The following is a 23971-nucleotide window of genomic DNA, read 5'->3' on the forward strand; positions in this document are numbered from 1 at the left end:
ACATAAAGAAAGAGTTATAAGAATATTTACTGATTTTCTTTGCGTAGGGGACTGGAGAAGATGTTGTTATGTTTCTGCGCCATAATAGTCTTGTCAAGAATGTGAATCTGACCAAGGAGGATTTAATCAATGTGTTGAGGGACATCTGGGAAGAAAAAAGTGTAACTGATCATCAGGTATGTGAACCCACTCCTGAGTATCACATATGTGGCTTTCTCTGAATGTAAATAAGTACTCGAGTAAATGGACAGGTATATTTCTAGTGTCTTTTAACAAAACTGAAATCAGCTGAAACGATTGAAGTACATTACAGATGCCATCCACATCCTTCATATTGGGAAGAAAAATGTCGAGAGTAGCTTCTGCTGTCAGTGGCCACAACTGTTCACGGGTGTGACTTTTAAACCCAATCTCATCATTGAGGAATTACCTACAGACAGTAGAATTGCCTCAACCAGTATAGGGCAGGAGTGTGTTTTGGCAAGAACAGTTGCTCTGCAGTGGTAATATGCGCAGGCGGAGACAGGCTGTGATATCTTCCAAGAAATTGCAAGGAATTGTGGACGCAGCCCAGACCATCACAGAAACCAACTTCCCATCCATTGACTCCATTTACACCTCGCACTGCCTCGGCAAGGTCACCAACATAATCAACGACGAGTCACATCCTGGCCACTCTCTCTTCTCCTCTCTCCCATCGGGCCAAAGGTATAGAAGTGTGAAAATGCACACCTCCAGGTTCAGGGACAGTTCCTTCCCAGCTGTTATCATGCAACTGAATAATCCTACCACAACTAGAGAGTGGTCCTGAACTACTTTCTACCTCATTGGAGACTTTCTTTAATCGGAATTTACTGGCTGTATCTTGCACTAAATATTATTCACATTATTCCTTCTATCATGTATCTGTACATTGTGGAATGCTCGATTTATAATCATGTATTGTCTTTCGACTGACTGGTTAGATAATAGATCCATGAGTAGGCCATTCAGCCCTTCGGGCCAGCACCGCCATTCACTGTGATCATGACTGATCATCCACATTCAGTACACCGTTCCTGCCTTCTCACCATATCCCCTGACTCCGCTATCTTTAAGAGCTCGATCTAACTCTCACTTGAAAGCATCCAGAGAATTGGCCTACCTTCTGAGGCAGAGAATTCTACAGATTCACAACTCTCTGGGTGAAAAAGTTTTGCCTCATCTCTGATCTAAATGGCCTATCCCTTATTCTTAAACTGTGGCCCCTGGTTCTGGACTCGCCAACATTGGGAACATGTTTCCTGCCACTAGCGTGCCAATCACTTAATAATCTTATTTATTTCAATAAGATTGCCTCTGATCCTTCTCAATTCCAGAGTATACAAGCTCAGCCACTCCATTCAATTAACATATGACAGTCCCACCATCCCGAGATTTAACCTTGTGATCCTACGCTGCACTCCCTCAGTAGCAAGAATGTCCTTCCTCAAATTTGGAGACCAAAACTGCACACAATACTCCAGGTGTGGTCTCACTAGGGCCCTGTACAACTGCAGAAGGACCTCTTTGCTCCTATACTCAACTCCTCATGTTATGAAGGCCAAGATGCCATTCGCTTTCTTCACTGCCTGCTGTACCTGCCTGCTTAGTTTCATTGACTGATGAACAAGGACCCCCAGATCTCTTTGTACTTCCCATTTTCCCAAGTTGACACCATTCAGATAATAATCTGCCTTCCTGTTTTTGCCACCAAAGTGGATGACCTCACATTTATCCACATTAAGCTGCACCTGACATGCATCTGCTCACTCACCCAACCTGTCCAAGTCACCCTGCATCCTCATCGCACCCTCCTCACAGTACACACTGCCATCCAGCTTTGTGTCATCTGCAAATTTGCTAATGTTATTTTTAATCCGTTCATCTACATCATTAATGTATATTGTAAATAGTTGCAGTTCCAGCACAGAGCCTTGCGGTACCCCACTAGTCACTGCCTGCCATTCTGAAAGGGACCCGTTAATCCCTACTCTTTGTTTCCTGTCTGCCAACCAAATTTCTATCCATGTCAGAATCCTACCCCCAATACCATGTGCTCTAATTTTGCCCACTAATCTCCTATGTGGGACCTTATCTAAGGCTTTCTGAAAGTCCAGGTACACTACATCCACTGGCTCTCCCTTGTCCTTTTTCCTAGTTACATCCTCAAAAAATTCCAGAAGATAAGTCAAGCATGATTTCCCCTTCGTGAATCCATTTTGACTCGGACTGATCCTGCAACTGCTTTCCAAATGTGCCGCTATTTCATATTTTATAATTCACTCCAGCATCTTTCCCACCACTGATGTCAGGCTAACTGGTCTATAATTCCCTGTTTTCTCTCACCTGCTTTTCTTAAAAAGTGGGATAACGTTAGCTATCCTCCAATCCACAGGAACTGACCCCGAATCTATAGAACATTGGAAAATGATCACCAATGCATCCACGATTTCTAGAGTCACTTCCTTAAGTACCCTGGGATGCAGACCATCAGGCCCTGGAGATTTATCAGCCTACATCCCTATCAATCTACCCAACACCATTTCCTGCTTAATGTGAATTTCCTTCAGTTCCTCCGTCACCCTAGGTCCTCTGGTCACTAGTACATTGGGGAGATTGTTTGTCTTCCTTGGTGCAGACAGATCCAAAGTACCTGTCCAACTCATCTGCCATTTTCCTGTTCCTCATAATAAATTCACCTGTTTCAGTCTTCCAGGGTCCAACTTTGGTCTTAACTAATTTTTTCCTCTACACATACCTAAAGAACCTGATTTTCTCAGTCTACCTGTATGTTGAAATCTACCAAAACAACCGTAGCATTACCTTTACTACACGCCAATTTTAACTCTCGATTCAACTTGCACCCTATATCCAGGCTACTGTTTGGGGGCCTGTAGATCACTCCCATTAGGGTCTTTTTACCCATACCATTCCTCAGTTCTATCCATACTGACTCTACATCTCCTGATTCTATGTCACCCCTCGCAAGGAACTGAATTTCATTCCTCACCGACAGAGCTATCCCACCCCCTCTGCCCACCTGTCTGTCTTTTCGATAGGACGAACATTCAGTTCCCAGCCCTGGTCCTCTTGCAGCCATGTCTCTGTAATTCCCACAAAATCATACTTGCCAATTTCTAACTGAGTCTCAAACTCATCCACTGTATTTCTTATACTTTGTGCATTCATATATAATACTTTTAATCCATTACTCCCCTCACTCTTCACATCAATTCCTATTTCACTTGGCCATAGTCTCCTATCCCTCCCTGAGCTTTCTGCCCTGTTAATTCTGGTGTCTTTCTTAACTTTTCTTATACTCTCTCTTTCCCTTTAACTTTATCCTTATATCCCCAGTTTGTCCCCTCCCCTCCACTGTTTAGTTTAAACCCACCTGTGTAGGTGGCCCTCCTGTTAAGGTGCAACCCGTTTGTACAATTCATCCTTTCCCCAAAACAGATCCCAGTGGTCCAAGAATCTACATCCCTGCTTCCCGCACCAGCTCCTCAGCCACCCATTCAGGTCCTGTAACTCCCTGTTCCTGCCCTCACCAGCACGAGGAACTGGAAGCAAACCGGAGATAACCACCCTGGAGGTCCTGCTTTTCAGCCTTCTTCCGAGTTCTCACGCTGCAGAATGTCTTTCCTCTTCTTCCTGACGTCATTTGTGCCAACATGCACTACCACTTCCGACTGCTCACCTTCATCCTTGAGGATGCTCTGCAATCCGTCAGTGACATCCTGAATCCTGGCACCAGGGAGGCAACAGAAACGTTTCACTGTACCTCGGTACATATGACAATAAACTAAACTCAACAGGCAACATTCACTGACTAGCCACAATTTGTTGAGGTAATAAAGGATCTTTGCATCATGGCCATGCACCCACTTGAGAAAATTAGAATTGATTTTTTATGATATATTTAGCAAATAACATCCCAAGTATGTTTTTAAACCTGTAATAATATAATGTGACATTCAAATTCCTGGGCATGCACATCTCTGAAGATCTTTCCTGGTCCGAGAACACTAATGCAATTATTAAGAAAGCACATCAAGGCCTCTACTTCCTGAGAAGATTACGGAGAGTCGGTTTGTCAAGGAGGACTCTCTCTAACCTCTACAGGTGCGCAGTAGAGAGCATGCTGACCGGTGGCTTGGTTCGGCAACTTGAGCACCATGGAGAGGAAAAGACTACAAAAGGTAGTAAACACTGCCCAGTCCATCATCGGCTCTGACCTCCCTTCCATCGAGGGGATCTATCGCAGTCGTTGCCTCAAAAAGGCTGGCAGTATCATCAAGAACCCACACCATCCTGGCCACACACTCATATCCCCGCTACCTTCAGATGGATGGTACAGGAGCATGAAGACTGCAACAACCAGGTTCAGGAATAGCTACTTCCCCACAGCCATCAGGGTATTAAACTTGGCTCGGACAAAACTCTGATCATTAATAGCCCATTATCTGTTATTTGCACTTTATCAGTTTAATTATTCATGTGTGTATATATTTATATAATGGTACATGGACACACTGATCTGTTCTGTAGTCATGCCTTCTATATTTTGTTGTGCTGAAGCAAAGCAAGAATTTCATTGTCCTATCTGGGACACATGACAATAAACTCTTGAATCTTAAATCTGGATTCAAAAACCAGCATTACATTTTCATTAAAGAAAAGATAAATATGTCTTCAACAGATTGCAGATTTCAATAAATATGTGCATAATGTTTGAAGATTCTGTATTGTTTTCTTCCAAAAATACAGAACAATACAAAGTCGAATCTTCCTGAGTTTTTCCATAAGTACCTCCGGAAGAAGTTTGGAGACTCTGCCATGCTCTGGGCTTACAACATTTACTATGGCTGCAGGCACCATCAGGACGATGAGTTCATCGGTCTGTTTTTCCGCATCATCAATGGAATAGTGAGTTTCTGCATTTCTGCATTTGATAAAATTAACAAGGTTCATATATAAGTAAATGAATTTTCCTGGACTCTGCTGATATTCACAAGATGTCATCGGTACATTTGGGAAGCAGCAAAAACAATATTTTTAATTTAGTTTAGAGATACGGCATGGAAATTGGCCCTTCGGCCCACTGAGACCGTGCCAACCAGTGATCCCCGCACACTAACCCAACCCTACACACACTAGGGACAATTTACAAATTTACCGAAGCCAATTAACCTACAAACCTTTGAAGTGTGGGAGGAAACCGGAGCACCCGGAGAAAACCCCCGCAGGTCACGGGAGAACAAATAAACTCTGTACAGATAGCACCCGTGGTCAGGATCGAACCTGGGTCTCTGGCACTGTAAGGCAACAATTCTACTACTCTGCCACCCTGCTAAACATAGGGGGACACCAAGTGCTGGAGTAACTCAGTGGGTCAGGCAGCATTTCTGGAGAACATGGATAAAGTTTTGGCCGAGACCCCTCTTCAGACTGATTGTGGGGTTTGGGGGGCACGGAGAGAGGAGAGGCAGGACAAAGCACGGCAGGTAATAGGTGGACAAAGGCGAGGAGGCTTTTTGATAGGCCAAGGGTTGGAACAAAGGCCAGACAGCAAAGCAGATGGTGTGAGACAGGATTGAGATTGCAAATTGTATAGCCAGAGGAGGGAATCTGAGAGGGGAGGGGGGGGGGGAGATAGAAATAGGTATGAGTATAGGTGGGGCATGGGAGGAAGCGTGGGGGAAGAAAGGTGGGTTGTGGGGGAGAGAGGAGAAGTGTTGTTAGAGGTTACCTAACATTGGAGAATTCAGTGGGTTGTCAGCTATGATGATCTGATTTCCCCTACTCTGTGTCATTGAGATACAGTTAGCTGCAAGGAACATGGAAGGCAATGGGACCAAATATTGGGAGGTGGATACAATGTACTGTAGCGACTCAAGTGCACATTTACTACAGGTGACCAGAGATTAAATGCAAAACATTTGTGAAGAGCCCAATATCCAGTTTATACCCAAGGTGACTATGTTGCTGCACGCTATGCATGACACCATTATATACTATTGAACAATGACAGTGGGATCAATTCAATTATACTTTATTGCCACGTGTACCTAGGTGGTGTGAAACGTTTTGTAATGCACACAACCCGGTATAATCATGTAGCCGACCTCACCGAGGCAGTACACAAGTGTCGCCACTTTTTGGCACTGACAAAGTTACAAAAGTTCACCAGTTCAATGATTCTGGGGGTGTGAGATCTATTAAAAGAATGGAGATTAGATGGATGGAAAATAGAAATATAACATCACAAAACCTTCTCAGCTCTCCCTCAACCCTCCTCCTCTTCTTCCTTTCAGCATGACTTAGTCCAATACTTAGTCCAATACTTAGTCCAAGGCTAACTGAACAATGCGGCAGCAAATTAATCATTTATAGCCGTCCTTTCAAGGGAATGAAATTTTGATTTGATTTGGCCGTCCCTTAACCGGTTGTTTTTTTCATAAGACATAGGAGCTTCTGCTATTAGGCTATTTGGCCCATCGAATTCTGTCATTCAATCATGGCTGATCTATCTTTTCCTGATAACCCCATTCTCCTGCCATCGCCCCATAACCTTTGACACCCATCTTAATCAAATACCCATCAACCTCCCCTTTAAAAATACCCCCAAAACAGCCTCTACAGCCGTCTGTGGCACTGAATTCTATAGAATCACCACCTCGTGGAACTAAATGCAAGGGAATGAATCACTTCAAATTAAGCAAAGGTTTGACTATGTTTTTGTTTAGTTTATGTTTAAGGTCGTCTGCTATAATTGTCTAACCACACTTATGTTTGGAACAAATTAGGTTGATGAAAGTGTATATCACGGGCATGTGAAACTTATTTCGGACGTGTTGAATTCATTTATAAGTCGTGACACTGCTGGAAAAGGCATTCTTACCAAACACGAATTCAGGTTGGAGCTGTTAATATTTGATTACATGGAAAATGTAACCTTTCAAATACAGAGCACGATAGAAAGAATATCTGCATTGTTAACTGGGAGCTAGGCCTTCGATCCTCAAGTTTCATGGATTCTTAAACATACCATCACTAGGTTTATGCCCCTGGAGTACAGAATTAAAGCAGAAAATATTGTTGGAGCAAACATGATGGTCTAAGACAAACAGTAGTTGTAAACCAGGAAAGAGTGAGGTTCCAGGAAATTGCAGATGTTGGTTTACAAAAAAAGACGCAAAGTGCCAGAGTAATTCAGTGGGACAGGCAGCACCCCTGGAGAACCTAGATTGGTGACATTTCACCCTGTTTTCCTCGGGTGCAAAATGTCCAATACTAGAGGCAATAGCTATAAGGTGCGAGGGGGAAAGTTTACTGGAGATGTGCGGAGCACATCAGAGAGTAGTAGGGGCTTGGGACGCATTGCCAGTGGTGGTGGTGGAGGCAATTATGATAACGGTGTTTAAGAGACTTGTAGATAGACACATAAAAGTGCAGAGACTAGAGGGATAGTTATCATCAGGCAGATGAGTTCAGTTTAACTTGGCATCATGATTGGCACAAACATTGTGTGCTCAAGGGCCTGTCTTTGTGCTGCACTATTCTATGTATATACAAGTTCATCCAAATTCATCTGTTAACGTTAACTTTTGAGTCTTTCATGCCTCAGTTTGTTAATACACCATACATGTTCATCCGGGTGCAGCAGCATCTATGGAGCGAAGGAAATAGGCAACGTTTCGGCCAGAAACGTTGCCTATTTCCTTCGCTCCAGATGCTGCTGCACCCGCTGAGTTTCTGCAGCATTTTTGTTTACCTTTGATTTTCCAGCATCTGCAGTTCTTTCTTAAATACATATTCATCCACCCCTGTAGGATATTGCAAGACTTAATATTAGCAACCAAAGCATGCTATGTAGGTGTTACTGCAGAAAGGACAGGATCAGTTCTTCAATCAATCAATCAATCAATCTTTATTGTCATCTTGCAAGCAACAGTTGTACAGTGCAAAATGAAAAGACGTTTCCCAGGGAATAGCAGAGCATCGCACATGAAATGTAAAACATTTCACACATAAGAACACTAAAAACAATCCAGTCCCTGATGGAACAGTATAAATAGTTAAAAACAGGTAAAACACAACGTTAAAATACAATAAACCAATCATAAAAATATCCGGGGCAGCCAATTTGAGTGGCCAGTGCCAGTTTTGAGTGGCCAGTGCCAGTTATTAAAGTGTCCGTTCCAGCCGCAGAATCAAGTGACTGTGAGTACAGAGTACTTGATGTGATGTCTGCTTGCACTCTCTCAATTACCATTTGAGTGAGATGTTAGATGTGCCACAATGGGTGGTGGAATACCAACAAAAATGTCATCTTGCAGCTTCAATTGTGTCATAACATCAAAAGGATTATTTTAACATTTAACTACACTCTATCAATGCAAAATACATTTATCAAGCGTCTGTACTGAGATGAAAGTTTGCTGAAGTTAGCAAGACGTAGGAGATGTATCTTACTGGTTTTGCATGTTGAAACTTTGCTGGGAAAATAAGATAGTCTCAGATATAACAAAATGAGAAAATAAAGTTCAAACCTTTAACCATCACCAATAATGCATATAATATTACCACTCTGGTGCCATCAATTATTGCTTTGGTGAGGAGAGGAATAGATCAGGGAGACAGACGCACAGCGTCTCTTGCACAGAGTAGAGGAATCGAGAACCAGAGGACGTGAGTTTAAAATGGGGGGGGGGGGGGAAAGATTTAATAGGAACCTAAAGGATAACTTTTTCTACACAAAGGGTGGTGGGTGAGGTTGTGGAGGCAGGGACTATCGTAACATTTAAGAAACATTTAGACAGGTACATGGATAGGACAGGTTTAGAGATATGGACCAAACGCAGGCAGGTGGGACTTGTGTAGATGGGACATGTTGGCTGTTGTCGGCAAGTTGAGCCTGTTCAAGGGCCTGTTTCCATGTTGAAAGACTCTACGAAAGAAATTGGGTGTATTTTTCCTGAAAGGCATTAACTGTCCTGTTTAGTGCAATAATGAGTATCAGGCTTTGTGTGGGGGTTTGGGGAAACCGCTCATCAGCTTTCCATTCTGGAACCTGTTATGATCTCCCACCACTGTCGCTGCTCCCTATATTATATTATATTGTATTTTTAAATATTTTTATGCCACAAACTGATATTTGCCAAGATTACAATCTTCCCAAGGATAACTTAAATGTTAAAAGAAGGAACTGCAGATGCTGGTTTACAAAAAATACAGCGTTGGAGTAACTCTGCGGATCAGGCAACATCTCTGGAGAACATGTGCTCCAGAGATGCATCCTGACCTGCTGAGTAGCTCCAGCGCTTTATACGTTAGATATTTCTTGGTAGTTCTCATCCTATTCTAGTTATTTCCAAACTGGCGAATGATCTGTTTTTCTACTTCTGTTCTGCAATTGCTATTTATTTTCCCCATCGCCATCACTTTTGTGAAAGATAGACACAAAGTGCTGGAATAACGCAGCGGGTCAGACAGCATCTCAGGAGAAAAAGAGTGGGTGACTTTTTGGTTTGGGAGCCTTCTTTAGACTGCAAGTAGAGGGGAGGAAACTAGAGGTAGGAAAGGGCCACATCGAAGAAGGGCTGGCAACAGATGACCAAGGAAGGGTGGAGACCTTAAAGCCCATTGTTGGCTGGGGAAGAGGTGGTAACAAAGGCCCTGTTGTGACTGGGGGAGAGGGAGCAAGAGCGGAACTATGGGATACAGTGGAGATTCATGTGAGGACCACTATTTTAGTATCTCTTGCACCTACTAAAGCAGGCATACTGTGTGTTTAACATTTCTTCACCATGAAAGTAATCCATTCAATGCAATACTTAATTTCTTCACTGGAATATAAACCTAAATTATGTGTTCAAGTCCCAGACAAGAAGCTATCAATAGCACTAAATGGTCATAAAAATATTTACATTTTCTCTTCATATTTTGGCAAAAGTAGTTGAATGTGTAACTTTGAAAATTTCAAACTTGTTTCTTGCAGTCAAGCCATAAAGTCAGCCCTTCCAAATAAGGGTGGAAATTCCGTCATCGAGCTAGTCGCTGCAGCAACAACCCAACTTGGGGACAGCAAGAAAATTAGTTACAACTCATTATTTACAGAGGTAACTTAATTGCAGTCACACCAACACTAACAGAGTTCAAAACACCATATTCAAGAATATTCAGTCTTGCAGCTGGATGTCCAAAGACAAGTTTCAGCCATGTTATTTATCAAAAAAAGTTCTGAGTTTACAAGGGAAATCTAATAGTACAATGTATGAGGTGGGTGGGCGTAGGTGTGGCGGGTAGGCATTAGGCCCCTCTCTCTTTGTCTTTCCCCGTTTTCTCTCTGCACTCACTCTGTACCCCCCCCCCCCTCGCTCTCTAGACTCGCCTTCGAGTGGGAGGGGCTATGCGTCAGTGGATAGGGCGGTTATGGGGTAAAAGCATATTAATATAATATCAAGGGGGGTAGTTAGCGTGTGTGCGGGGGGTAGTTAGTGTATGTGGGGGTGGTTAGTGTGTGTGATGCCGCATGCCACCGCCCCCCCCCCCCCCCACCGCGCGTTGGGGGAACAGACCCAACGAGTCTACACTTGGTATAGTGCTTATTAAAACTCTGTGTGCGTGCGTGTGTATGTGTGTGTGTGTGCGTGTGTGTATGTGTATGTGTGTGTCATTTCGCCTTTGAAACGTATCTCCTCGAAAACCAGATGCCGAAATGGGGACATTTTTACATATTTCAGTAGCGATTTACCTTATGGTTTGAGAAATCCACTCCTCTGTAAATTTGGTTAATTATTTCCCGAGATGTTTACTAAAATTCACCACCAATCTGACGATTTTTCCAAATCAAACCGCTGCCCAGCTGTATGACGTCACAATGCCCTTGCTCGAGGCCCACCTGCATCCTGGCCCCGCCCCTAGATGAAAGCAGCTGCTGTCAACGCGCAGGCGCACTTTTTTCCACGTGTTACGTCACCACCCTCCCCCCTCCCCGTTCTTCAAAAGGCGCAGAAATAACGAGCAAGTTCTGCAGATCCCGAGGTCACCGGCACTCACGCGCTGAAGAGGGGGAAGAGGAGGAGGGGGGGTGGGGGGATCGGGAGAAGAGGAGGGGGGAGGCGTGGAGGGGGCTAGAGGGGAGGGGGGAGGGAGAGGGAGAGAGAGGGGGTAGAGGTGGGGGGGAGGGGAGAGAGGGGATGGAGGGAGGTGGGGAGAGAGTGGGGGAGAGAGGAGGGGGTACTCTTCCCCCCCCCCCCCTTATGTTTGACAGGGCCACAATAATTACATTTATAGTCATTTATCCTGCAAATGAATTTATACATATGAGTACTGAAGTACTGACTCCTGTAGCCATAAACACGTTACTAGCACAACACCGTCTTGGTTTCCTTTGCAGTGTTCTCATGCCATCATTATAGGACACCTTTAGTCTCTGCAAACTTGTCTTTCCGTAGTTCGATCACAGGTGCGCAGTATAGGGTGGTGTGCAATATGCTCTAAACAGCAACATCTTCACCACATCTATCAGTCCAACAAAGAAAGGTGATAGCTGGCAGTTCAGATTCAAGAACAGCCTCCTCCCCACTGCTCTCAGACTCCTGAGCTAATCAAGTGTTTAACACCTCTTTCCTGAAGGTGCTGTCACGTACATTTACTCTTAGCTCTACCTTATTTGGTTATTCTGTTTAATATTTGAGCACAATTTCAGATTGCACTACAATCTTGCACCATTCTGCGGTTTTGCACATTGTATTTATTATTGTAATTAGCTTTAATGTATGTATACTGTTGACTGTGAGCTTCACATGAACTGGGAATTTCTTGCACCCTGGCACTGCATAAGTGATGATATTTACAGGCTATATTCAAAATACCACTGAAGTGAAATTCAACTTAATGCAATAAAAAATGTCTATGATTTTACTTTGTACCATTTCCAAAGGAAAATTTTGCCTGTAGGTTTTAGTTATTTTTAAATAATTTAAATTACCCCTCATTCAGCATTGCAGGAAGGTTTCCCCTGAGCTCACAGAGAAGCTCTGGGTACAATTAATAATCTTGTTTTTCATTTTATTCTTCTTCTTTTGCTTTACAGCAAAAAGATAGCGTACCAGCAATGTTTATTACATTGTTACAACGCCAGTACACTGCAGAGAGAACAAAGTACATTGATGAACTAAGAAATGTATTGGAAGACAAAGAGTAAGAGACAGATCTTATTATGGTTTTCACTCTAACAGATAGATTATTTATGTATTGCAAAAGGCATTATACATGGTTGGCTGCAAGTTGCAAAAGTTAAATTGAGCAGTTCTGATTTCATAAAGCAGTTGACTTTCAACAAGCTTTTGAAAGATACAGGATAAAAAGCAGGCCCTTCGTCACACTGACTCCAGGCCAACCATCGATCACTCGTTCACACAAGTTCTAGCTTATCTCACTTTCACATCTACCCATTACGCACTTGGGGCAATTTGCAGAGGCCAACTGACCTACAAACTCGCTTGTCTTTGAGGTGTGGGTGGAAACTGGAGCGCCCAGAGGAAGCCCATGCAGTCACAGGAGAATGTGCAATCTCCACACAGACAGCACCCAAGATCGGGATTGAATCCAGGTCTCCAGCGGACAAGGCAGCAGCTCTGCCACTGTGCTTCCCTTGTCATGAACCTCTAACTTTAGTTTAGGGATGCAGCGTGGAAACGGGCCCCTCAGCCCACCGAGTCCGCGCCGATTAGCACTATCCTACACACTGGTGACAATTTACAAATTTTACTGAAGCCAATTATCCTACACATCTGTACATCATGTGTGGGAGGAAACCAGAGCACCTGCAGAAAACCCGATTGGTCACAGGGAGAACGTACAAACTGTACAGACAGCACCCGTATTCGGGATCGAGCCCGGGTCTCTGGCGCTATAAGGCAGCAACTCTACTGCTCTATCACCGTGCCGCCCTCTAGCTATTATCACTTTAACCATTGATTTAAAAAATGTTGTTAAACAATATGCCATCAACTTAGTAGATAGCTTAGGTTGTATGATTGTATTATGTATCATTATAGAAATTAGATTACTGATTTTCTAGGCAGCAAATTAATGGGCAACTATAGTTTGTTGTGATGATCACAAATAACAACAGTATTTAATTCAGACAGTTTTTGTTGGAAGGTTTTTCATTGAGTTTCAGAGAATTGTTGGAAGGTATTTCCTAAAGTTTCAGAGAATTTAGTTCACTTTAATAGTAAACCCTTGTTATAACAAACTATAGGAGGGTGGGGTAGGAGGGGGAGGGGGGTGGGTGGTCTCCGTTATTGCCGATTGCCTGCTATAACCGAGTAAGATATTATCATTGTATGTAGCTGAAACAAAGATCTGCAGATGGTGGTGGAAAACGCAAAAGGACACAAAGTACTGGAGTAACTCAGCAGGTCAGGCAGCATCTATGGAGAACATGGATAGGTGACATCGGAACCCTTCTGCAGACTAATTCAGTCAGCTGAGTTACACCAACAGTGTCATTTCATCTTAAAACTAGGCACCAACGCCACTTGTCTGCACCAGTGATCCTTTCTTCACCCACCGCACGGTCCGGTTGAGACCGCTCGCATTGTGCAGCACCTGACCGACGGTGCTTTCAGGCCCGCTGCCTGCAACAGGCCACTGTGAGGCTCCCTCCCCACTCACCTGCTACTGCTTCTTCCTGTTGACCACTGCCTCCTCACCTGCAATTGCTGACATCTTCCAAGGTGGAGTACGTTGGGGACTCCAAGGGAGGAGAAGGTGGCAGTGGAGGAGGGATCGGTGGAGTGGACAAGGCAAAGGGAGAAGGAGGAAACAGCAGCGATGGAGCGGACAAAGTAACGGCCAACAGGAAGAAGCAGCAGCTGGTGAGAGGAGAGGGAGCCCCCACTGTGACCGAGTGCAAGCTGCGAGTAGCAGTGGCCTGAAGAAAGCTCTTTCCCCAGGGGCTACTATGTGCACTGAGTCAACCAGACCATGAAGTGCGTGAAGAAGGGCTCGCTGGTGCAGCTAAAAATTCTCCCAGCATTGATCTGTGTAGACCTTTTGCTAGCAAACAATAGTGACATACAATGTTGTTCTGAAAAAAACCCAATAGAAAACGAAGTTTTGAATGTAGGCCAGTGTGGAAAACTCAAGTGACTCGTAGGTTTAGTCATAGTAGGTCGTAGTTGGTCGGCATGTTAGTCATAGATAATCGAGGGTAGTCGTAGGTAGTCGTAGATAGTCTTCATCATAGTCGAAGGGAGGTCGATGGAGATCGAAGGAGGTCGTCTTCACTCGCCACTATTCGGTGTCCAATTTTCCCGAAGTTAGTAGTAGCAAGTCAAAGCTGGTCTTCAACATAGTCGAAGAAGGTCGAAGGAGGTCTTCTACATAGTTGAAGGAGGTGTTCAACATGTCACTTTTTCAAACTCTTCTAAACTCGCCAATTAGGTCGCCCAAGTGGGACAGCCCCTTCAGTTTAAAAATATCACAACAGTGCTACCTTCATAATTTGCTCTCTGACAATCTCCCCATCTAAGCTGGTTTCCAATTTGTTCCAGTTCCTTTTAAAATTCCTTCAATAGACTTCATTGTCAAATCAGCTAATGCTATGGGAACTGAAAGTATATATATTTCCAGTGGGGCATCTAGGCACAATCCACTTTCATTCATTGACTGAAATGAACATACAGTAGTTCCTTAGATGGCTTATAAAAATATAAGAATGCAAACATATAGGTTGGTTAATAAAGATTTCAACCTGAAAGAACCATGTATTTAACAGATGTGGCAAATTGCTATCCTATTGGTGAAGGGAACTGATTATTTTGCAACTGTATCTTTTATTTTGCTCAATCAGAAAGGCATTCATGTAATAAACCTTTAACCAAAAATAGTATCCAGGCAAAAGTTACAGAATTTTAGTTGATTTGATAAATTATACACAGCAGTGATATGGAGGGAAATGGGCAGGATGGGATAATGGGTGGAAAGTTATAAGAGAGGGGGAATAAGAGGAAAATCACGGATTCCTCACTCCTCCTCTCCCTCCCTTTTCTGGTACCCCTTTGTTTCCATTTTACCATGAGCCTCTAACCCATCTCCACCCTTATGCCGATCATTCCCCCTCACCTGTATCCACCATTTGTCAGCTGTTGCTCACCTCCCTTCACCAACTATCTTCCCTCGACCTCATCAATCTGAAGAAGGGTCCGAACCCAAAATGTCATCTGCCCTTTTCTTTCCACAGATGCTGCCTGATCCGCTGAGTTCCTCCAGCACTATTTTTGTTTCATGCAGCAGTCGACATTGTATCAGTGTCAACTGAATATCAAAAAAATGAAAGGACAGCCGTGCAGCTAATTGTTGCTTTCATATTCATAAATAGTATAATTTAAACTGGAAACTATATATTCTGACGCACAGTTAAACAGTCCAAGGGAGAATCATAAATATCCCTTAAGGCACACAGTACTTCAGGTCTGTTTATATATTAATCTGATCAGAACAAGTGGCTTTAGAAATTCAAAATAGCATTCTCTCAAATATACTCAAATGCTCTTTATAAATGTAAATTACAATTGGGCCTTCTAGGGAGTGTGTCCTGGGAAAGCAATGATGTTAAAGGGATTCTTATTGTCAAACTTGTATACAATTCATATAACACATAAGCAGATGAAATATTGATTTTGTCTTACCTGTTATTTATCCAAAGGGAACTGACTGTAAATGACCTCAAAAAGGCTTTTGAAACAATCGATCCTTCTATAGGTACACAAGCCCTGGCTACATATTTAGGTCAAGGTTTCCAAACTACAGGTGAATCACTTACTGAGGCTTCTGTGGCAGACACTGACATTATATTAGACCGGCTACAAGCAAATGATGTGAAGAGGATAGGACCAAAGATCTTATAGTTATAAGATCTTTGGAAAGGACCACCTCGATAGTACAGATATATTTCAATTGATATTTTAAATAAATTACATGTTGTAAAGATTGCAGTCTTGCTTATTGCTAATGTTTTTAAATCGCTTAATATTGTACAATTGTTTTTAATTATGGGAATATGGTTACATGAGAAGACCATTTCTGGAAATCTTCAAAAAACAACATCAATTATATGCTTAAATAAAACTGCTATTTATTTTAAGACAGAATATACGTGCACCATGAAAAATGCAAGTTAAAAGTCACACTCATAGTATGACGTGTCTAATTATAGATTCAAATTGTCATATTGTAGTAATTCTGTGCTAATAAAATATGACACATTGGTTGTCAACAGAAAGCATGAAGAAAGATCCTTCAGCCCTTTGTCTGTGTTGATCATTGAGCACCCATTTAAAAAAAAACACTAAACCTAACCTGACCCATTTTCTGTCCATATTTTTAGCCTTGAGGCTAAAATGTTATGCAACTGTCATTTCCTTCCATTTCCTAACAGCAGTAGCATTTAATGCACTCAAGCTCCACGTACACAACAGCTTCCGCCCCTGTCCCACTTAGGAAACCTGAACGGAAACCTCTGGAGACTTTGTGCCCCACACAAGGTTTCCGTGTGGTTCCACGGAGGTTGCAGGTAGTTGCAGGTAGTGGAAGCAGGTAGGGAGACTGACAAAAACCTCCGGGAACCGCACGGAAACCTTGGGTGAGGCGCAAAGTCTCCAGAGGTTTCCATTCAGGTTTCCTAAGTGGGACAGGGGCATTACTAATCTAGAAGACCATTCTTCATGCACAAAAGTATGCAGTGAGGATTAGGAGGCTGCAGAACTATGGGGGCAAATAGCTTGGTGTAGTACACTTTAGAGATAGTATTTATCCAGGAATGTGCATCTTCAAGTGAGATTGAATATCTCCCCCTCCTCCTCACTTTCACCCCCACCCCCCCCCCCCGTGTGTATGGGGGGGGGGGGGGGGGGGGGGGGGTGGTTAGTGTGTGTGATGCCGCAGGCCCTCCCGCAACAGCGTGTTGAGAGGACAGGACCCGCTTGGTCTAGTATTTTACAAATATTGGTTATGGAGGTCAGTAAATTAGGAATACAAAACCAAAATAGTGAAGATTTTATATTTTATTTATTTTTCAGTAAATGTAATCAATGCCATAAAAATTACTTTTGTAGTAATTTAGTGAACATTCAACAACTATGTTCACATATAGCTCTTCTCTTTATGCTGGCGGTTTCATTGGATATCTTTAACCTGTTTGCTTGTAAGTACGATTACATGTCATTTAATATTAGCAATCTTTCTCAAAGGAGGCAGTGCAGTTAGTGGCAAAGTTCATAGACAAATTTTGTAATTGGGGCTAAGACATTATTTGGGCTACGTTTGGGAAGGATAATTCAGTCAATGATGCTGCAACTCATTTGAGAGTTCTGAATGTCAACTGTTAATATCAGAAGTACTTAATAAAAGCATGAATCAATTTGATGATATCTAAATGTTGTTTGGAGTCTCTTCAACCATGTGCTTTTACCTCTGACAATGAAATAACAATGAAAAACTGTAAAAAACAAATTGAAAATAGTAATTAGGTAAATACTTTAAATTTGATCGCTGGATTAAATCTGATGCTACTACTATTAATTTTCCTGTCAAAGGAAAGGTTTCTGAACTCGTGAAAGTTTGAAGAGTTTATAAAATAGTTTTATTTCGACATTTGATCTTCATAAAAGTGAAGCATTTCTACTTGCTTACGTAGATTTATAGTTTATAATTTAGCAATCAAAAGCAAGTAGTTTGTGGAGACAATCGCTTTTATACATGCGGGCTATTTTTTAGGAATCATCTTATTCCCGCTGACAGCCATTGGAATTAGCTTTTCTCTGCATTCCATAGATAGATGGTTTTCAATGAGGACATTCAATGGCATCTTGGCAGTCACAAAACCCTGTCTAAGAAACATTTTAAAAAAGAGAGAATTTAGCGACAAGTTCAATATATGGACCCTAAATACATTCTCTCAGATCAGTTAAGGATTCTTACACAATTTTATAAGATGGCCAAGGTGTTACTAGTAAATGCCAGTTAGATCTGTTTTTTTTGCACATGCAAACCAACTACAGAAGTTCCAAGTTTACAATGATTAACATTGTATCACAACTCGATGGAACCCTAGAACAATGAAGTCCAGCAGCATTCATGGTGCCGGGATGAACCTACAGTATTTTTCAGAAAATTGCACATTATTCCTCTCTGGATGACTCTATTGTAATCATGTATTTTCCGCTGACTAGTTAGCACGCAGCAAAAACTTTTCATTATACCTCGGTGCACATGATAATAAACTAAACTCACTCTTCATATTCCTGGTCTTTAAATTTGTTTTTTGTGTTAAAAATGTTGCACAGGAAAACAATACATTTTCCAATCAATACAGCAAATTTCAAGTGAGTGCAGGAAGTAGGGCCTCCGTGAGTAAACGAGTGTGAGTGCATTGAGCCAAATGCCAAACTATCAGGATTTCTGACTACGGTATTTCCCGGCAATGAAAACGCACCTGCGTCAAAGACGCATCCCCATTTTGAGTTGCTAAATTTTGAAAAAAGTCTGGCGGGACAGAATTTCTCACGCTCCAAAAATATATAAATAAAGAAAGTAACAATTCAATTTGTCCAAGGCTTCCAGATCTCCTCCATTCTGAATGACTGAATGGGTGGAGGGTGACAGCAGGTGGAAAGATGGTGGGAACAACGGGAGCACACCGGGATAAGTTGAATCAGTTATGATCTTATTGAATGACAATATTAGTTCAAGGGACCAATTGGGGGGGGGAAATTCCTTTCACAGCATGTGGGAAGACTGGCCCGGGTCAGTAAGGGCAGGAGCATTGAGAAGGAGGGGGTCGGGGATCATGCCAGAAACTCACTCACCACTGCCGCAGCGCTCCGGACGCAGAGCCACCGCATTGTGACTGCTCCTCCCGCTCACCGGCCTCGCTCATGTCAGCCCCTTCCCGCAAATCCATAAATTCCGACTGCCGCCGGGAGCAGGACATGGCCTCACTTGCTGCGCTGGGTGACACTGCATGGCATTCACTGCCCGGTCCGTGTCTTTCAAGAGCAAAGATCATAGAGCGGAGTGGGTCAGCGGGTGACGGATATACAGGACAGCGGGCGGTGGAGCTTACTCCTGTGTCAGCGCGAGTAACCTCAATTAGTCCCTTGATCGCGCTGACACAGGAGTAAGGTCCTCCGCCCGCTGTCCCGTTATCCATCACCCGCTGAGCCACTCCACTCTATGATCTTTGCTCTTGAGCTGATCCCCTCAATGTCCAGTCCCGGCGGCCACTCGCAGCCAGCCGAGCTACTTCCCTCCCCTGCCACAATGCGGTGGCTCCGCGCCCGGAGCGCCGCGGCGAGTTGCTGGCATGATCCCCGACCCCCACCTTCTCAACGCTCCTGCCCGTGCTGACCCGGGCCAGACTCCCCACACACTGTGAAAGGAACTCTTCCCCCACCCCAGCGGCACTGTCCTTTTACAGCCGCTTCCCATCAGCTGTCAGCAATGAGGGATAGACTTGGCTATCAGTATAGCAACATCGTTCTTGATGTTGCTGTACTGAGGGATAGCCATGTCTATCTTGGCTAACAACCTAACCTTCGGCCTCCAACACGCAGATAAATCTTCGTGCCTTATTTTTGGGTATAAAATAGCGTCTTCATTGCTGGGAAATACGGTATTTGGAAAGTGAACTGTTGGAATTTGACTGTACCTGCTCCTATTTTCAGTGTGAGATTATTTGATTGTTAACAATATACAATAGCCTCTTCCCTACACTAATCCTTAATAACTGAACAAGATCAGAAAGTACCCAGTGAAAAATAATGAAGCTGTTTGCAGAATAAACTGGTTTCTGTGAACTGGCTGTTTATCATGAACGATTTAAACTCTCACCTTTTCATTAGCAGTTCCAAGTCTTCTTTTTCAATGGTTCTTCTTTTAGCATGTTTGCTGTAAACATCCATATCATCACAGAGCTGTTTGAAATACAACTCCAGGCTGCAATAAAAAAAAGCATTTGTAAAAACAGCAGAGGCATTACCATTATAATGAAAATTAATTTGAAAGATTAATATTTGAACAATTTGCAATATTTTGTGCATAAAGCTCCACTTGCCACTGGTTAATTGCTCCAAATGACTCCTTCTTCACTCTCATTTTGGCATAGTGGTTAAACACAGACTTCACAAAGCTGCTTGGCAAAACTGTTTTCTTTCGAATTTGTTTTGGCTTTCTTGGATTATTTACTTTTGCAAGTGGTTTCTGTGCCCTGATGAAAAAGGATGCAATATTTAACAACAGCACAAGCAACACTTTAAGTAATAAAGGACCTGATACCTATAAAGCAGATTCGAAATCAAAAACATGTATTTCACATCTATACCATGTTTCCCAGTTCAATTGCACTTTGCTAAGCAGACATTTCTTTAGATCAGAAGTTGACAGCCCGGCAAGCCGCGGCCATATCCCAACAGCAGGCCTGTGAATCGGGTAACCTGCCCGGAGAGGGAAGCCGCAAGAGGAGGATGGAGGGAGATGGCAGCGGACGCTGGACAAAGGGCCCTCTAAGAAGAACTGGGGGGAGGGGGTAGGGGTTCTTACTTTCTGCGCCCTCAAGGTTGGATGCTGGAGGAGCACCCCGGGGAACAAGGGCAGAAGAGGGTCGTGCAAGTAGAGGGACACCGGCCCATGGGACGACCGGAATGGAGGAGACGGCTGCACAAGCCTTTGTGGACAACTGCAGCTGGGACTGTAAAACGGCGCCAAGATGGCACCTCTTGCATATAGACTCAGTGGGCTGTTCTGTACATTCTGTACTAACCAGGTGATTGTGCTTATGTATGGTGCTAGTCTTGCTGAGGTGTATGCAAAAACGTATTTCACTGTAGCTTGGTACACGTGATATAAACCATTGAACTCTCGTCAGAATTGCCACAACACAATAACCCGGTCATTTTCTCTATCCTCCCCAAGCATTTCTGTCGTCTTCCAAAGTGCAAAACCTAATGCGCAAGCACATTGGATGTGAACATTGATAATACCTCTTCCAATATAGAAAATACAAAAACATCTCTGTTAGAGAAGCAAAGTGACAGAAAATTTGATTTAATCTGCCTAAGAAGATGATATTTAATCATGAATCTGGAGAGCTCCTAATGGGGTGAAGAGCATCGAACACTAACCACAATGAACACCAAAGGCAACATCAAAATATCTTCTGTTATACCTGAAACTCTGGTTTTAGTTTTAGAGGTACGGTGCGGAAAGAGGCCCTTCAGCCCACCAGTCTGCACCGATCAGCGGTCCCCCGCGCGCTAACACTATCCTGCTCAACACACTAGGGACAATTTACATTTATACCAAGCTAATTAACCTGCAAACCTGTACGTCTTTGGAGTGTTGGAGGAAACCAAAGATCTGGGAGAAAGCCCACGCAGGTCACGGGGAGAACGTACAAACTCCGTACAGACAAGCAGCCAAGTCAGGATCAAACCTTGGTCTCTGGTCTGGGTATCTGATTTAGGCATTGATATTCGATTCATTTTACTACAGGTACTACTATACAAAAGGAAAGCCATTCATCTTTTCTCTAAAGCAAAATTTGCGACACTCCAGGAAACATTTCAACAATTGGAAACACAAGCTCATGGTAATTTTCCTCTCTCACGCCTTCAGTAGCACTGATGCCAAACTTAGCAATTCAGGCACAATCTTTGTTGAGCTGTCGATTCAAAGACCATGGATGTTAAACCATGATTCTTGCTCTGTTTGCGTCTACATAACACCAGTGAATTACATTGGGTAACCAAGTCACCGGAGGAGCTGCGAATGGACTAACGGTTGCAGAGAGCAGTGGGGAAAGGAAAAGGTCGGGGGTTAACGAAAACATCAACTGTTGAGTATAAAGGAACTCAAAATATGGACGTGGGCAGGGGGAAGATTGACAGTGATATTTTGTTCATGAATCCAGCCAACATGACTGAAGACAGGATGCAAAACATTTAACTACTCATCTTATCAATTTATGCATTGTCAAGTTTTTTCTGGAGCATCACGTTTACCATTACATTTACAAACTCCTCCAGACTCATGAAACAGAAAATGGTAAGATACAGAGCCCCCCATATGTTTGGGACAGACCCATCATTGATTTATTTGCCTCTGTCCTCCACAATTTGAGATTTGTAAAAGAAGAAGTTACATGTGGTTAAATCTCAAATTGCGCAGTAATTGCAAATTAATGAGGGGTCTGTCCCAAATATTATGGAGGGCACTGTAGATACTGAAAATAAAGCATGGACAAGTTCCTATTAAAAAAAAAAATCATCCCAATTCTACGTTTGCAAAATAGAGCTGTCCAGATTTAGTACCGAGGCAAGACAGAGATGGAAAAGACTGAAAGATAATTCAAATAAAAGCCAATTTGTTAGGCTGAACTACATTTACATCATTCTAATTTGAAACTTCATTAAAACATTTACAATTATCAGTATTTTAATTTATTTCTATGTCTGAGAATTTTATTTTGAAAGCTAAATTTGACAAAGTATGGATCTCTCAAGATCAGGAAAGAGCAGGTCACTGTTGCTATCTCTCTACTGGTCTCGAGCTAAGGCCAAGCAGCCTTAATTTAAGAGGTCCACTGGAGTGAGAATTGTAAAAAAAAAAAAAAAAAATGAAGAAAAGAATGTAATATCTGAAAGATAAGCAGCTCTTTAATTTGGTGTCTTCTGTAAAAATTGCTTTTCTCTTCCCTCCCTCCACACCAAATCCATATGCAGAATTGGAGCAATGCTTGCATACCAACAGTACTTACCGTCTACCCAGTATTTTGAGAAAGTGTGGTGTGGTCAGTAATGGAGAGGATTTCAATACCTTCTCACTTGACTGGAAAGTCTGCCTCACTTTATTTAGGAGTTTCCAGATCATGAAAGAAAATAAAAGATATGGATTAGATTACGTGTGTAAACGTTTACATGATTAAAATACTTTATATAATAGCAATGTTACAACATTTTGAGATTTTAAAAATCAAGTCTTTAATTTATCCCTTCAGATAAAGCATAAAAAGAAGTTTAATTTGACACCTAATTCACTTTCATATCTTCAGTATTAAAAAAGGTTATGGCCATTTTCATACTCGGACATTAGCATCTTGTTCCCTTATTGCTTTTTCATTGACTTAACACAAATGCTGTGATCGAGAATAGTCTAAAGCCCATAACTTTCTTAAAAATTAAGAGAACTGAAAGAAATGTTCAGTTATTATAGATTGAAGCATTCTGAAACAAATATGAACCAATCTTACTTAGATGACTTGAAATTAAAGCATATAATTAGTTAGTTACCTAATTGTAGCTAATTACAAAATTCAATTACTAGATCTAAACATCTATCCATTTCTTATGAATATATTAACATATTTAAATAGTCCAAATAACATTCACACAAGAATTCACAATATAACATAATTTTAGAATCTCATTGTCATGGGTTTATAGGCCAAATGGAAGGAATTTGATGTTTAATACCAGTAAATTAATGGCCATTTAAATCAGCTTGCGAGTGGGATTTTCTGGAACACGATCATTTGGAACATTGCGGTGATTTAGTCCCCCATATCGGCAGCAAATACACTGCCGGATCTTCGGGGGAAAAAATTCACCGTTTACGCAACTTAAAATGTGAATTAAATGCATCTTAAGAAACATTTTTACACATAAAAATAAACTACTTTCTTTTACCTGTCCCCTACATAAAATCCGGCCCCGTTGTCGGCGTTGACGGCTTCAGAAGCTGATTTTAAAATCACTCCAGCGATTAGCTTGTCAAAATCTTGCACTCCAACAAAATATAATCCAGGACCATGTCGGGAAAAAAACCCCCGTTTTAAAACCCCCCCCCCCCCCCCCCCCCCCCCCCCACCTCCTCA

At 42.4% G+C, this 23971-nt stretch overlaps 2 protein-coding genes across 3 annotated transcripts in view; one reads left to right on the forward strand and one right to left on the reverse strand.

The window, feature by feature from the left end:
- Positions 1–17445, forward strand: part of tsnaxip1 (translin-associated factor X interacting protein 1) — a 47690-nt gene extending 30245 nt beyond the window's left edge. For both annotated transcript variants that reach the window (XM_055648481.1, XM_055648482.1), the window contains 6 exons: positions 48–176; positions 4792–4950; positions 6831–6940; positions 10025–10145; positions 12125–12231; positions 15749–17445. In XM_055648481.1, coding sequence (XP_055504456.1) covers positions 48–176; positions 4792–4950; positions 6831–6940; positions 10025–10145; positions 12125–12231; positions 15749–15950 — 828 coding nt within the window. In that variant the 3' untranslated portion in view covers positions 15951–17445. The remainder of the gene's footprint in view (positions 1–47; positions 177–4791; positions 4951–6830; positions 6941–10024; positions 10146–12124; positions 12232–15748) is intronic.
- Positions 17446–17660: 215 nt separating this feature from the next.
- Positions 17661–23971, reverse strand: part of LOC129705085 (uncharacterized) — a 30127-nt gene continuing 23816 nt past the window's right edge. The window contains exons 13-16 of the mRNA XM_055648480.1: positions 22856–22943; positions 20156–20308; positions 19933–20037; positions 17661–17930 (exon numbers count right to left, since the gene is read on the reverse strand). Coding sequence (XP_055504455.1) covers positions 17807–17930; positions 19933–20037; positions 20156–20308; positions 22856–22943 — 470 coding nt within the window. The 3' untranslated portion in view covers positions 17661–17806. The remainder of the gene's footprint in view (positions 17931–19932; positions 20038–20155; positions 20309–22855; positions 22944–23971) is intronic.

This window comes from Leucoraja erinacea, chromosome 17 (assembly GCF_028641065.1).
Source record: "Leucoraja erinacea ecotype New England chromosome 17, Leri_hhj_1, whole genome shotgun sequence".
NCBI lineage: Eukaryota > Metazoa > Chordata > Chondrichthyes > Rajiformes > Rajidae > Leucoraja > Leucoraja erinaceus.